The sequence below is a fragment of the Anoplopoma fimbria genome, chromosome 8 (assembly GCF_027596085.1).
Source record: "Anoplopoma fimbria isolate UVic2021 breed Golden Eagle Sablefish chromosome 8, Afim_UVic_2022, whole genome shotgun sequence".
In the NCBI taxonomy this organism is placed as follows: Eukaryota; Metazoa; Chordata; class Actinopteri; order Perciformes; family Anoplopomatidae; genus Anoplopoma; species Anoplopoma fimbria.
In genome coordinates, this window is record NC_072456.1 from 4,701,001 (window position 1) to 4,717,279 (window position 16,279).

Sequence of the window (16,279 nt, forward strand, 5' to 3'; positions counted from 1 at the left end):
CAGTTTCTGCTGCTTCAGGTGGTTTACAGGGGAGACTGGAAGGGAAAGATGGGATTGACAGGGAAAGATTGGACAGATAAAGAGTGGATGGCAGCTCTTGAACCCACAGAGTAATATTGTTATGCGCCTCAGTCCGCCTCAGTCTAAAGTGATCCAACGGCTCAAAGGTATTTTCCTATTTTCAGATACCCATATCTGCACCAACGCTGTGTTTTAATGAGCTTATGACTTTGTGTTTGAGCAAGGGCTTGTTAAAGGGTTCATGAACAGTCAGTTTTGAGCCAGTCTCCCTCCTTTACAACATGTGAGAAAGTCGGTTCAGGAGTGAGAGCAGAAGGGGATGTGAGTATGTGAAAATGGATCACCCATGTGTACTTGGCGTACAACTTTTTAATCACAGTCCATTTGACACTGCCAAAGGCAAAATTCGTTCCTTGACATCTGCGATTGAGGTGAGGCCAAATGTGGAATATGGTTCGGGAGAGCAATATAACGGATATTTCTGGACGGGAAGAGAATTCCTGTGTATTGCAACTTGGGGTCTTGTGTATTTAGCTCTAGCCATCATTTTAGTTGACTTTGTACACAACGAATCTCTGAGATCTGGGAGCGCACCGACAATGCAACAATGAAGTCTGAAAGAGCAAGAAATGTGAGCAGGCAAGCTTAGGTGAGCATTGTAGGTCAAAGTTCCAACAGTCAGAGCAAGTGACAAACTTATTAATTTCCAAAAAATAATGCTAAGTTGCCTAAACTTAATAGTTGGTTTTGTTGCCTAAACTTAACTGTTCGTGGTTTTGTTGCCTAAACCTAAGCCCAGACATCATGTTCTTCCACTTTTGTTGTCTAAGTGGTTTTGTTGCTGAAAAGAAAGTTGTGCCGAGGAACCCCCAAAAAAGAGGAATTTTTGTCGCTGTACACGAAACCAATAGATTTTATTTTGTGACTATTTCACATACAGCGGGTAAAATAAGTATTGAACACGTCACCATTTTTCTCAGTAAATATATTTCTAAAGGTGCTATTGACATGACATTTTTACCAGATGTCGGTAACAACCCAAGTAATCCATACATATAAAGAAAACCAAACAAATAAGTTCAGAAATTAAGTTATGTTTAATAAAATGGAATGACACAGGGAAAAAGTATTGAACACATGAAGAAAGGGAGGTGCAAAAAGGCATGGAAAGCCAAGACACCAGCTGAAATCTATCAGTAATTAGAAAGCAATCCTGCCCCTTGTCAGTGCAAATTAATATCAGCTGGTTCAGTCCCAACTGATGGCCTATAAAAAGGTGTCTCATTACCAAGGTGTCACACAAGAAACATCTCATGATGGGTAAAAGCAAAGAGCTCTCTCAAGACCTTCGCAACCTTATTGTTGCAAAACACACTGATGGCATTGGTTACAGAAGGACTTCTGAATGTTCCAGTGAGCACTGTTGGGGCCATAATCCGGAAGTGGAAAGAACATCATTTCACCATAAACCGGCCACGACCAGGTGCTCCACGCAAGATTTCTGACAGTGAAAATAATTATCAGAAGAGTTGTCCAAGAGCCAAGGTCCACTTGTGGAGAGCTTCAGAAAGACCTGGAATTAGCAGGTACAATTGTTTCAAAGAAAACAATAAGTAATGCACTCAACCGCCGTGGCCTGTATGCACGCTCAGCACGCAAGACTCCATTGCTGAAGAAAAAGCATGTTGAAGCTCGTTTAAAGTTTGCTGCACAACATTTAGACAAGCCTGTGAAATACTGGGAGAATATAGTCTGGTCAGATGAGACCAAAATTGAACTCTTTGGATGCCATAATACACACCATGTTTGGAGGTCAAATGGCACTGCACATCACCCCAAAAACACCATACCAACAGTGAAGTTTGGAGGTGGGAACATCATGGTGTGGGGCTGTTTTTCAGCATACGGCACTGGCAAACTTCATATAATTGAAGGAAGGATGAATGGAAAAATGTACCGAGACATTCTTGATAAAAATCTGCTGCCATCTACCAGGATGATGAAGATGAAACGAGGGTGGACATTTCAGCAAGACAATGATCCCAAACACACAGCCAAGGAAACTCTCAATTGGTTTCAGAGAAAGAAAATAAAGCTGCTAGAATGGCCCAGCCAATCACCTGACTTGAATCCAACAGAAAATCTATGGAAAGAACTAAAGATCAGAGTTCATAGAAGAGGCCCACGGAATCTTCAAGATTTGAAGACTGTTTGTGTGGAAGAATGGGCCAAAATCACACCTGAGCAATGCATGCGACTAGTTTCTCCATACAGGAGGCGTCTTGAAGCTGTCATTACCAACAAAGGCTTTTGTACGAAGCATTAAATAAATTTGATGTAAACGTGTTCAATACTTTTTCCCTGTGTCATTCCATTTTATTACACATTTATTACACAAAATGTGATCATATTTATGCAGGGAGTGCAGTTAGTGACAGGGTAGGCTCCATGGTAACAGCTTGATGGAGTAGCAGCAGGGGGCGGGGATTAGCAAGGAGGAGATGTATCTTTAAATTTCCAAAACCGTCATGAGTCTGTGTGATAGATCACGCGTCAGTTTGATCTTGTATTAATAGAATAATTAGTTGTTGTGACTTTCTAGCCAAACAGCCACTGTGGTGCCACAGTACCTCTACGGTACTGACAAACAACCAGCTTTGTCAGCTAAATTGGAGAATGGTTGCGTTCAATAAATAGAAGCAATACAGCACAGCCTGCTCTCTCATTAAAGCCCTGTACAAAAAGCACTGTTCTGCTCCAGTGGTCATGAGGTGACTTCAAAGAAATAGACAGCCAGGAAATAGGCACAGGAAATTGTTTAACCCCTTTCTGTCCTGTGTTTATCTTGCCCTCTACTGCAGCTGAAAGGGAAAGTAATAAGAGGAAAAGCTCCATGCTGTTTTCTCCTATTTTTCCCTCCGCAAAATAAACTGAATTTGTTCCATAAATGGTTCAAACACAGAAAGTACATCAATTCGAAGTTACACCTGGTCTGTTCTTATGAAAGTGTGTTTTAGTTAGCCCCTTAAAGACCTGCTGCTAGAGGCAGTTATTGTAAACAGCGAAAATACAGTAGTTTCTACTTTCACAAACCCAAACTGATCGGGTTATGTTGCTGAGACGGACCCCTAACGGTGCACACAGATTGATGTGAGTAGCAGTTTCCCATTCGGAGCTCAGCTTGCTCGGATATTAAGAGAATTACTCAACATATTTCCAGAGCTGAGTTCTCCAGGCGGAGGTTTTCAGACACTGTTGCCTTTTTACACACCTCCTGACGCGCCAGACAGATATTCCGACCCGGCTTAGCAATTAATAGGCTAAGTGGCGCTAAGCCTCACAATGTCACTTTTCATTTACATCCCCGGGGGCTGTTCATGTCTTTCACTCGCATGTCAGTCTCTGCGCCAGATAAACCACCCCCCCCTCTCTCTCTCTCTCTCTCTGACAGCTGCTGCACACCTTTTTTTTATCCTCAAGCTCGCACAACCCATGACTTCGTGGCGCTCGGCCTGCTGTTTACCAGCCGGTGACACGGAGGCTGGGGTTACGACGGGGTAGAAGCAGGTGACCACATCTGAGCATCCATCACTCACACATAGACATATTTAAATAAGGGCAGTGAGTGGGGAAGCTCTTGTCGTGGGGAGGCATAGGTAACGGTCTCCCGGGCGTCCGTCACTTCACACACATGTTGTGTAAATACGCACGGACAGGGGCTGCTTGTGTAGCAGAGGGGTCGCAGATGACCACCTCAGGGCACCCATCACTTAACGCACACACACACACACACACACACACACACACACACACACACACACACACACACACACACACACACACACAGACACACACACAGACTTGGATTTTCCAAGCAGAGGGTTTTTCCCCTTGCAGGGAAACACACAACTCGGGGGCCAAATGCCCTTTTTTGACGTACCCAGTGCCAGCTGGGAAAACATAGCTAGCTACATGTGTCACCACGAGCCCGGGCGGCAGGTAAAAAAAGCCCCAAAGAGGGGGTGATGAAGGAAGAGGAGGTGATGGAGGAGGTCAAATGGTTGCCTACGTCTCACTCTCATGGGAGAGTCTCAGGTGTATACAGGTGTTTTCCCTCATTCAGCGGTGTAATAGGGTGTTGGCAGGTAGATACCCTGTACCCTGCATACCTTATACTTACCTTATACTATATTATACTACAAAATAAAACAAAATGTACTGGATTCAAAACGCAGACGTTTTAACAGGTAACAGTTACATTGTAACAAAGTTATATTAGGGTTGTTGAATTATAATTTCTGATTCAGGAGACCAGCCATTATGGATGTTGTAATTGTAATAATGCATATTTTCTTAAGATAATTGCAAGTTTTGTCTCCTAAAATCTTTATCTGCAAAGTCAACTTTAACTGTTAAAAAATACTGTATTTCCCTGTATATAGGGAAACAGCCTAGCACAACTCTTGAGTGAATGTGCCGCTTTTTTCTTCACCAGTGGTGTCAGTTCAGACCTTCCTCGTTAAGAGAGCTTGAAACCTTTGCACCTGTCGATTGCAACGGCGGTCTGGATGGCGACGATCAACACTTGTGAAACTCCCGCAGTGCCCTGGCCGCGGATGGAACGTGTAAACAAACATTACGCCAGAGACATAATCTCTGTCTGGGCATGCTTTGGGGGCGTCGTTGGTGTGTTGTTGCTGACAAAGTTTAATAATGTGCCTGGTATGTTCGCTTTTTACATTCGTAGTCATTAGCCCAATTAGCTGGATCAGCTATGGGAAGGGATCTCACTGTTCACTGAGTTGATTCTTAAGATGGTGTGACTCTCAGTCCAGTCCCCAGGAAAATAATAATGTGATGTAATGTAATACAATAATGCAAACCACAGGTAGGTTGAATGTCAACGTTTTGGCATCGTTAAGAGCACGTGACGTAGTATATGGAGAGACTGTTATTGAAACGTTCTTGGTTTGATGAGTATAACAAGCGAGAAATATAAAAAGGGAAAGACGTGCCAAAACATGCTGCCATGCACCAACAAAGACGATGGAATGAAGAACCCAAAAAGTTACGACAAAATAGGACATGGCATGTTTACTGTTTCAAGCTTTTGGTTTTACTTTTGTTTACTAAAACTTTTGCCTCAATCAGTAATTATGACAGGAGCAAAGGAGGAAGTAATGGGACGTAGTATTAAGAGTGAATAGGGAGGGTGGCGGTGGATAGATGGGTCAAAACAAACACAGGACTTTCACCAAGGACACTGCTGTTCGTGTCCAAGTAAATGTTGATTTTACATTTTTTACGTGCAAGAAATTCCGTTAGTGGAGGTTGTGATTTATTTACGCAAGTTAAGTTGTTACGCTTATTATGTTAAGTTGTTATGTTATTATTTTAAGATAACCTTTACTTCAAAAGTTAGCCGAGAAGTTTCGCTGCATGAACCTAACCAACCCCTTCACGACGTTAACCATGTGGCATTGTGCATTTCTGCAAGGTTGATACGAGACTGATTTGAGAAGTATTTATCAAACATATTTTTGGGGTTGCGTCTCAGAGTGCATCTTATGCCAGAAAAGGGGCACTGCCTTTAATGCAAAAATCTCGCTAACACAGTTAATGCCATCGATTAAATGAGATCATAACATGACTGGCTGCAGCCTATATATGCAAGATAGACAGGACATCAATATCTGGCTATTTTAGGTATGGACCATGTACCTGCTTTTATGCACTAAATAGTGTATTATTCTATTGAATTTCACCTCTTTTACATGCTTTTTGTCTGTTAGATAATGTTAAATGTTTGAAAAAATAAACCTTCCCACTGATTCTTTGCACAAATACCTTTTTTTATCATGTTGCGCAAGTGAACTGTAAAATGTAGTTGTTTTTTTAAAAGATTTTGACACCTATTCAATGTGTGCGATGGTGTGTGTTGTTTTTATAACCTTGTAAATTACGTCAAGACATTTGCAGACATGGATTATGCAAAAAGTGGGGAAGGTAGACCTAGAGGTGAGAGAAAGTTTGTTTAGCTTTACAAATCTGCTGGGGAAAAAGGGTGGATAGTGAATGCCGGTACTCTTCTCCCTCAGTAATGACTGTCAGGTAGCCCTTGAACATGACCTTCGTGACACCCAACACAATGTTCTTTTTGCCCCCGAAGTAAATTAAAGTTTATGGCTGAGTGCTTATTTATTTCTCTTGGCAAATGTGATTCATTTTGTGATCACAGCTGGTAGCTGACCATCTGTGTATCTGATCATTCAGTCAATAAAATCTTATTGTCATACAGAATTTTTAACTTACCATTGACATACCCTCCGCCCTTAAAGTCAAAAGGGAATGAAAAATTCCTTTTTAACCCTTTTTAGATCACATCCCCGGTCATATTGTGTACCTATTTAATAATGTATGCAAAAAAACATGCAAAATATACAGAAATACAATATTTTCTTCCTGTAAAACAAAATAGTACATGTGCCTACATAAGCTAGTATCAACTGACTTCAACCAATAACATCATCTCATCCATCCATTAATCAACCTGCAACGCTTAGCAACAGGGCAGGTGTGTGTTGGGCCGCAGTCATCTCTATAGCTGTATTGCTCTTTATTCTAATCCCACCCACTTTTTTAGCAGTCCAATAAAATGCAAAATATTTGATTTAAATCCCTCTTGTAATTGTGCACCACTCAAATATATTGTTTCACTGGGGAATACATGACTGTACCAAATATAAAGACACTCAGACTTCCATTTCACTGGGACTTTAAGAAAGCACTAGCTAGCTAAAGTCTGCAAAACAAATCCTAACCTTTTCACTTTCCTGGACAGGCCCTACAAGTACATGCTGTACTCAAAAGTAATGTTTTTTGTGGGAGAGGAAAGTATCTGTTTTACATTTCTATAAGATGTCTGCGGTTAGCTGTACTGTAAATGCTTTATTCAGCACTGGGGAGCTTCAGCAGAGTTTCCCTTATCTTACCTCAAAGTACCTAAAAAATGTTTCAAAATCACTAAATCATGCACCATGTTTACATTTGGTCAACCTTCTGGTTTTGTAAGACACAGTAAAACTGACAAGTTTCTATAAGTTGTCAAGTTTAAAAAACAGCTTGATGTCAAGTTACTCTTAATGGAAAATTGAAAAGGACAAAAACCTTTTTACAACCCTTAACTGCTAATTGATACATTCCAGGCAGAGCCCTTCTACTGTACCCTAATTGTTGAATGTTAATGTTATATGTTATATGTTATATTGTTATAATGTCATAGTGCTCCACATAGAGATATATGTTGTTGTTTTTTTTTTTTAAATTGTTGTATGTTAATGTTACTTTTTTATATGTTTTATTGTCATAGTGTTATAGAGTTTTATGTTATTTTTGTTATATGTATGCGTCTACTGCGTAGATGAATGATGCTTGCCAAGTCGTAAGAATTTGCTGTGCTGAAGCAATTTGTACATGCAATAATAAACACACTTTGACTTTGACTTTGACTTTGATGTCAAGTTACTCTTAATTTGAAAAGGACAAAAACCTTTTTACAACCCTTAACTGCTAGTCTCATCTCAAACTGTACATGAATGGCTTAGGGGTGAAATACTCGGATGAGTCATGACTTCTCAACACTGATGTGTCTTCCTCTCTCTGCCGCAGAAACCCTTTTGAGCTTCGTGGACGACATCCTGTCTGGGGCCAGGTCTCCATGTGTGATGTTAGGGGACATTCCCAACCTCCTGTCCTCATCCATCAGCATGATCATCCGCTGCCTGGAGCCTGACACCACCTACATGTAAGTCAATCTCTGTGTTGTTGTTTTTTTCTTATGAACAAACAAGCAAGTTGATCCGACCCAGTTCTAAAAGAAGCTTCTGCACATGTCAGACTTGTTTTATCTAATTCTGCTTCATTCGCACTGTTCGAATTCTATACAATGTCCTCATTTCAAACAAGTTATGAGTATGTATTGTGTTTGTGCCTTAATTAAGTATACTAAAAAATGCACAATGCAGACTAAAAAACACTTTATTTTTAAGTGCAAATTAAGTATCCTCAAAAATTCACCATGCAGACTAAAAAACACTTGATTTTTGAGTGTGCTGCTGCTGAAAAGTATTGTCCCACAATGCAATGCGCAAAGGAAATGGAGGAGCTACTGAACACAGCTGTTAAAGATTAGAGTAATTGCCAATGTGATGAGACAGCTCCAGAAAGACCATTGAGAACAAACAAGAAATCATCTTTGAAAAACATTTGCTTTTCTCTCCGTGGAGTTTTATTCGTCAGCATGATTAAAAGTGGCAGTTTGATCGACGTCATTTCCTGTCAGAATAAGATGCTAAAAGTATGCTTATTTCTTGTATACCAACTGCAAAACAGTATACTACAAATATTAGTAGTAGAGCATGTGCAATGTAGTATGGAATTAGGACACCGTAAAAGGTTATACTAGCATAAATTAGCTGTACCTAGCAAGAATACAAACAGAATTCTGACCATTTGTAAAGTGTTTAGCCTATAGCTAAAGTTAGCGTAAAAAAGTAAGCAGTGTAAAATGCAGTACAGTAGCTGGACCATCAGAGGTTGTCCCCAAAGTGTCATGTTTACAAGCTGGTGTATTCAACACATGTAGAAATAAAAACTTTTGTTAAGATTTTTATTTCAAAGACGTTAGCTTCCACTATTTACTGACCAAAGAAAAAATTGCCATTGAAGGCACAGGGATTTCCTGTTTGTTTTTTTAGCTAGCTATCATAAAACAAACTCTGAACTAAGCAAGGCCAACGTTACACATCGCACTTAGCTAGCTTTCTTGACAAACAATTTACATTGATCTTTTACTGTACTTCTGGTTGGGATACCAAATAAGTGAATTTCCCTAAAATCGATAGGCTAATCCTTTAAGCATCAAAACCAAGTTAAAATCATGTACACTGAAAGAAACTTGAAATAATTCAAACCAAACACATAGTGCATTTGATGTACATAGACTGTATTAAAGTGGAGAATGTAGTCTTTGGGGCAGAATAATACTTTTTCCCATAGACTTACATACCAGCTCCACCCTCTCGACCAAATATTGTAAAAAAAATAAAAAATAATAATAAGTTTACAACCAAAATGCCAACAAACCAACAGGTGACATCATGGTAGCTGTGTCCACTTGTTATATACAGTCTATGGGCTTAGTGTACCATCTTGGCTCTTTGCGTCGACCCAAACAATTAAGTCTAGTTTAATCCTACGATCTACAGAACATGAAAGAACCTGACTTATTATCTAGAATTTGATTTTCTTGTGTGTGTTTGCTTAAAGCAAAACAAGGCCAGTGGGTCAAATACAGGCCAAGTCAGAAGTTCAGTATATTTTCTACATGTATTTATTCAATTCAATTCAATTCAGTTTATTTTGTATAGCCCAGAATCACAAATTACAAATTTGCCTCAGAGGGCTTTACAATCTGTGCACATGCGACATCCTCTGTCCCGGAACCCTCACATCGGCACAGGAAAAACTCCCCTAAAAGAACCTTTAACAGGGAGAAAAAAGGAAGAAACCTATGGGAGAACGACAGAGGAGGGATCCTTCTCCCAGGATGGACAGAATGCAATAGATGTCATGTGTACAGAATGAACAGCATAACAGAGATACAACACATTCAATGTATATGACATAAATGATTCATATAATAAGACTACTTATAATAACAGCAGCAATTATTATAGTAGAATTATAATTATGAAAATAGGGATAGTCATGTGACTAATAATAATAATCGAAGTAGCAGTGGGTGTCAGTCGGCTCACAGCAGGAGGCACGACTACGGTCCAGGTACCACAACGATTCATGGAAACCTGCAGAGCGAGAAAGCAAAAGGGCTTCAGGGTGGAAGTAAAGCTAAAATGCTTAATGGTACAGGTAATAGTAATAGTAATGTGACTAGTAATAATAATGGTGGTAGCAGTCGGTGTCAGCAGGGCCGTAGCAGGATGCACGACTACGGCCCAGGTACCACAACGATTCATGGAAACCTGCAGAGCGAGAAAGCAAAAAGGTCCTTTGGGAGAATGTATAGTCCTTTGGGAGTTTTTTTTCCAAGGGAAGTCCTCACATATTGTACGTTTACTGACCAAGGTAATTCAGGGTTATTTTTTAGGTAAAGGGTTACAGCTAATGTCAGTTTCGGGTATATAGCAAGTACAATTTAACTTGAATCTGAAATAAAATGTGTAGTCCCCACAAAGATATTAGATGCAATTATAGGACAATAAAAAAACAGGATTTTCTCCATGTTACATTCAAATGTGTTCTGTCCGTGTATGCCTGAGAGAGGAACCTAAACAACGTGATGCGGTAACCACACCAGATGCTCTCGTACACATGCTGACACTTATCTCACAGATGGCCTGCCAGGAGGGAAGCCTCGCACACTTTGTACTGAGGAAACGAGGCCGATTAAGGTGGAGAGGGAAAGGGGAAAAAATGGAGGAGCGGGGGCAAAGTATCGGGGCTGAGGAAAGAAAAGAGTGGAGCAAGTGAGGGGAAAAGATCAAGAGGGGGAAAAAATGTTTGGATTTATGTGGGCTGAGAGAGGAGCGACACATGCCATTTTAATCCCGGCATCAGCGGGGCTCCCGCTCTCTCCATCCTGTCTGGCAGCTCATTCATCTCTCCAAAACCGAGGCGTCGTCTCACTCCGTATATTTTCTATACGGAGTGTGCAAAGACCTTACAAGACTACAAGCATGCACATGCTATTATGTAAGCAGAACATAGAAAACCGACTCTGCAGCTGCAACAGTTAAGACCCTTCAAAGAGGTTTAAAGTGTGTTACTCTCTTTTCTGTGGAGTGTGCAAATCTTTAACGGTTACGCGTATTTGTAACTGCAATTTGAGAACAATATCTCGGTGTACCTCCATGCCGATGGTAAAAATGGGATGCATCTTTTGCCACTGTTTGCAAATCTTTGACGCTGCAGGTGGATGCAGTTTTCGGTTTGCTCACTAGGTGGAGATATTCATTCAGTGAAGTGACAGGTTATTAGCCCTGTGGAGGAAGTGCTTGTTGCCAGTCTGGACCTAGTGGAAGTCCTGCAATGGTTATGCAAGCTTTCAGTTTTTCCAATGGGAGCCTTTTAATAAAGAATCAACAACTGCATGAAATTATGATGTGATGCGGAACAGCAGATTCATCAAACTCCAATTGCTGGGGGGCTCTATATGACTGTAGATTTAAAAATTACCACTCACAATCAGCACATCAGCAAATTTTCTAATCTGTTTTCATGTGTGTTCACACATGTCTAGGTTCCGGCTGTGGGCGGTGGACAACACAGGGCGCCGTTCCAGTCCAAGTGAGGTCACCATCAAAACGCCATGTCCAACTGTGGATGACGTCAAAGCACAAGGTGAGGAAAGAGACGCGAGGTAAAGTCAAGAGAGGTGAATCATCTTCCAGTAGTTGTGACTGAGGTGGCTCACATGGATGAGTTTTAGTGTTCCAACACTGTACACATGCTGGTGGAGATTGTGAGGTTCAACGTCTACATTTTACCGCATTCATGTGAATTTGACTCTTGGATTTAAGGACTATCGCAGTCAGAGAGGAAATTGGGGGGATAATGTTTCTCAATATTCTAGTAACAAAATATAAGAGTAGCTAACTCAAAGGACAGACGTGTGTTCTTTCTGTTCACAGTAATGTTTCAAGACCTCACAAAACAGATGTTGATGGATCAGTTCATAGAGCGAGTCATAAAGTCACAGGGAGAGTTTCCCCCCTCTGGAATAGGACTGTTTATGGACACTGTAAACCACAATTCCATGAGGATATTGACTAAGAAAAATTGTTATTCCATATAGTCAAAAATTAAAGAAGTTTGAAAGTCAAGATCTTGTCTGAACCAAGCATGAGATTTATAGCAAAGATGTTATTGTGGATCCTGCCGTTGCAGAAAGAAGTGCTCCAACCAGTGAATTGTGATACTACTGGCTTACACCGTTGATTCTAATGCCTGGAAACACATTAATGGTGTGAAATACAATATGTCCACTCTGTGGCTCTGTTTTTTAACAGATTTATTGGCTTTGTTAACCAGGACAGGTGGATAAGTTCCTTACCTCATGAAAAAGAAACAAGATTTTCCATTTTAAGAAAAAAACACTTTGGTTTTAGATGGATATGTTAAGGATTTATTCATTTTCAAATGTTGTTAATTTCTGGATATGCATGTAGAAGTACATATGTCTTAATAATCTAAAAAGCAAAGTGAGGCTGCATTAGAAAGAGCCGTCAGTGAGAGCATCACATTTCCACTAATTGAGACAACCTACATTGCCGCAATATGCTAAAGAAATTCATTGGTGGTAAAAGTTTTCCTCCCCATAGGACTTACATTGTAACTTATTACCATAACATATAAATAAAAATAGCAAATCATAATCATTCAGTCAACAAAAGTGTCTTTGGGTAAAATATTTGGGTTTTAGACTGTGGGTCATACACAAGAAGACATTTGAATACGTCACCTTGGGCTTTATGAAATTTGGATCAGCTCGATCGATAAATTAAGAAAATAATTTGCAGATGAATCAATAATTACAACATTTGATAGTCGCAGCCCTTGAGTAGCACAAACCAACCGCCATTTGTGGCCGCCGTGATAGTATGGGAGGGACTAGTTTTGACCCCATGACTGTGTTTGCCCTTTCTAGAAATAGCCGACAAGATCTACAACCTGTTTAATGGTTACACCAGTGGGAAGGAGCAGCAGACTGCCTACAACACTCTGATGGACCTGGGCGCTCCCACACTCCACCGCGTGCTCTACCACTACAACCAGCGCTACGAGAGCTTCGGGGAATTCACCTGGAGGTGTGAGGATGAGCTGGGACCCAGGTAGGGCTGTCACCACATTAGATTTTCTGATGTGTTTTTTTTGTTTATTGTGAGTTTTGTCACTTTTTTTGGCAAATTAGAATCACAATACGAGTGTAGGGGGGGTGGAGAGAAAGTCTTTAATCATAACTGTTTATATGAAATTATTTAAAAAGGGCCTGTGTGTATTGTTAACATGACATCAATTTTTCATTTTTTTAATCTCTTATCTTCAACATATCACGACACCCCTACCAGTTATCATTTGAGTTATAGATTTGTCTTAAAATTAAGACATTTTAAAGCATGCAAAGAACCTAAGATTTCTAATTTTAGAAGATGGAAATTGATTGATTGACACCATTATAAGCAGCATTTTTGCATTGATACTGCAGTAGATAAGGAAGGGAAATGACGGAAACGGCGAAATATCTTAAAAAGGTCTGACAGAGGCTTGGAGTTTTGTTGATATTTCAGAAGTGCCCTGATATGTAACCTCAAATGTGTATTCTATCCAGTCATTTGATCATCAATTTAATGGCCAATTTATCAGAAGGGCTCAACAACATGAATGGGATGGACTCAGAATACCTCTGTAGCTCTGCCCCAGAGTCAGACTTTTACAGAATACCCAGAGACTGAGCCATTTTAACAACGTGTTGACCGTAATTGGTCTCTGAAATTGTAGCGTGTGCGTGTGCCTACTCCATTTATGAGTTGCCCTCACACCATGAAATAGCAATCTGTCGTACTGAACTTTGAACAATAACAGAACAGCCCGGCCTGCAAGATTGCAGAAAAGTGGCGACTAGACAAAAGAGTCTGGCTCGGCTAGATGTGAACACCGCTTTACAGTGCATTTGAGCACACGGCCCTTTCAGAAATGAAATAGTCACCCGCAATATCATATACTATATGTGGTGAAAACCCAGACACTGGTTTAGCTGTTTGCAGTAATAATAAGTAATTTGCAATAATAATTGAACATATGGCAGATAAAAGTTTAAGTTAATTAGATAAAAAGATTAATTAAAGTTAATGAGATAAAAACTTGGTACTTAAAAATGTCGGTTGTACTTGTTCTCCACCCTCTCGTGTCACCATAAATTGCAAAAAACAAACTGGCAACAGCCAAAAACTAAGATGGCGAAGTCCAAAATACCAAACTTGAGGCTACAAAACAGCAGTCCACAAACCAATGAGTGACGTTAAGGTGACTACGTCCACTTCTTATATACCGCCGATGGTTTGACTGCATGTTTGTGACATGAATGTTGCTGTTCAACTGAACTCATTTTTACCAAACTGGGCTGTTTTAGCTTTCTTTGGCCCACCGACTATGGCAACCCACTGAAAGCAGTGCATCAAGTTTTTCGTATAGTTTCTATCAGTCACAAGCCATTTGGGTGAGTAACGTGCGTACGACTTTTGACTCTTGTCACATGGTAGTCATCTGGGACATGGAGTTAACGCCACCACTCACTTTTCGTAAACATAACTACGTGGTTCTGTTGCCTTAACCTAACTTTCCGTGAAGATGATTGACTATGATTGATTATACTACATCACTGGTCTTCAGCCATTGCTCACTTCGTACTTACTACGGCCACTTTAGGTTGCCGCCTAACAATACATGTAAATATGGGTCGTAATAAAGTGCTCACACAGACGACCTATCGGATGTTTTACTTGGTGAGGACGCTCTACTTTTTTGGTAGGACAGTGCCACATCCGGTCTGAATTTTTCAATAAAAGCTGCCATTTGTTTCAAAAAGTCATGATTATAAAACAGCCTGCAGTGGCTCACACAGACAAACCTCCATGGGATCGGCCCATTCACAGATCGGCTGCGTCTGCCTCGTTCTTGTTTTGATTCTAAAAGGTGGGCAGATGTTCTACTCCCAGCTTCCAAAGCGCTGTCTTTGATTGTCGGCGTTCTCGTGTGTAAAGTACAGTTACTAAGCCTTAGTGACATCACCAGGCCCATTTAGTAACTTACAACCCCCCCCCCCCAACTACGAATAATTACCCGTAATGTAAAATTGTATCTTAATGCTTCATAAACAGAGCCATGTGTCCAAGATAAATAAATGGCAGTCTGGGGTTCATGCTTTTACTTTGACAGGTGAAACTAATTAACCAAGGCCCCCCCTTAATTCCTCTGTTTCCCTCCCCCTTACCCCCGCCCTCACCGAAAGTTTGTTTTTAATAGGCTCCAAGCTGGAAAGAGTTGATGTAACTGAGGGAGTTGCTTCTGATGTGTTCCATTAAAATACACTTAGATTAACAGCAACCCCCAATTCACCGAGAAGGGAGGGCTGATCCGTGGTAATAATGGCACCTCTGAGCTGGAAAAGCAGCCAGAGAAGTGCAATCGAGGTGAAGCAAGGACGCATAAATGTGTTTTGTTTGGCCAGAGTCTTCAAATGAGCAGTAGACTCTCCTACGTATGGCAGTTCGGTGTGAGGAGTAACTCTGAGGACTGACAGGGAGCTGGATTCTGTCTATCGTCAAAGAGCTAGCGGAGAAGTTAACGGCCTCACAGCTTCCACCGCCGTTCGTCTGGGCACGCTGAAAGCTTCCCCGCGGCATCAAACACCCGTCTCTCTGACGTCTTCTGACCGTCAAACGCAGCAGTTTGTCGGGTTAAATGTGTGAACGTGACCATCATTTTTGGTTAGCTAAAATTGTTATTGTGTCACTTTTTGTAAACCAAAATAATGGTCATGCATAGTTTTCAAGCATCCAGTGTTGACGTTGGCCTGGTTCTGCAAGAGCACTAAGATTATATTGATCATCGTCATCCAGTTAAACAAAGGCTGACTAACCGATCTTGATTGGCTCTTCGTATTTGTGTCTTGGCAGAAATAGACATCATGGTCGTTTAAAGATAACAATTATACAATTAAACATTTTCTAAGCCAATGGTTTGTTGGTCTGAAGCGTCACTGCCTTGGCAGGCTGGTAAACATTGGGGACATGTGGAGATACTACTGTTTATTTCACCAACCAAATCATAAGGGGTCCAAGCATCGATGCTGAAACCTTGTTGATCTCTTTTTCTTTTTTGAGATGTCATCTTGGTCTTGTTGGCCTTCTCCCTTCATTTTTCTCATCTTTCTATTACCTAAACTACAGTGTCTGGATCTCAGAATCAAAATCACATTTAGATAGATGTAGATGCCGACCCACAAACCACCTGTAGGCAGTATTTAATCTGAATGGTCTTTTGCACACACATATTTCACATTTAGTCCTTTGATTGGCGCTGATTCAGATTTAATATAAACACATTAACCTTTAACCTCTTAAGGTGCCCTGAAACGTTACTGTCAAAAATTTAAATGTATATGGGTAATCACAAATTG

General features: G+C 40.6%; 1 protein-coding gene across 1 annotated transcript in view; it reads left to right on the forward strand.

The window, feature by feature from the left end:
- Nucleotides 1-16,279, forward strand: part of astn1 (astrotactin 1) — a 407,842-nt gene that overhangs the window by 384,073 nt on the left and 7,490 nt on the right. Inside the window, exons 21-23 of the mRNA XM_054603250.1 lie at nt 7,690-7,825; nt 11,342-11,442; nt 12,749-12,932. Coding sequence (XP_054459225.1) covers nt 7,690-7,825; nt 11,342-11,442; nt 12,749-12,932 — 421 coding nt within the window. The remainder of the gene's footprint in view (nt 1-7,689; nt 7,826-11,341; nt 11,443-12,748; nt 12,933-16,279) is intronic.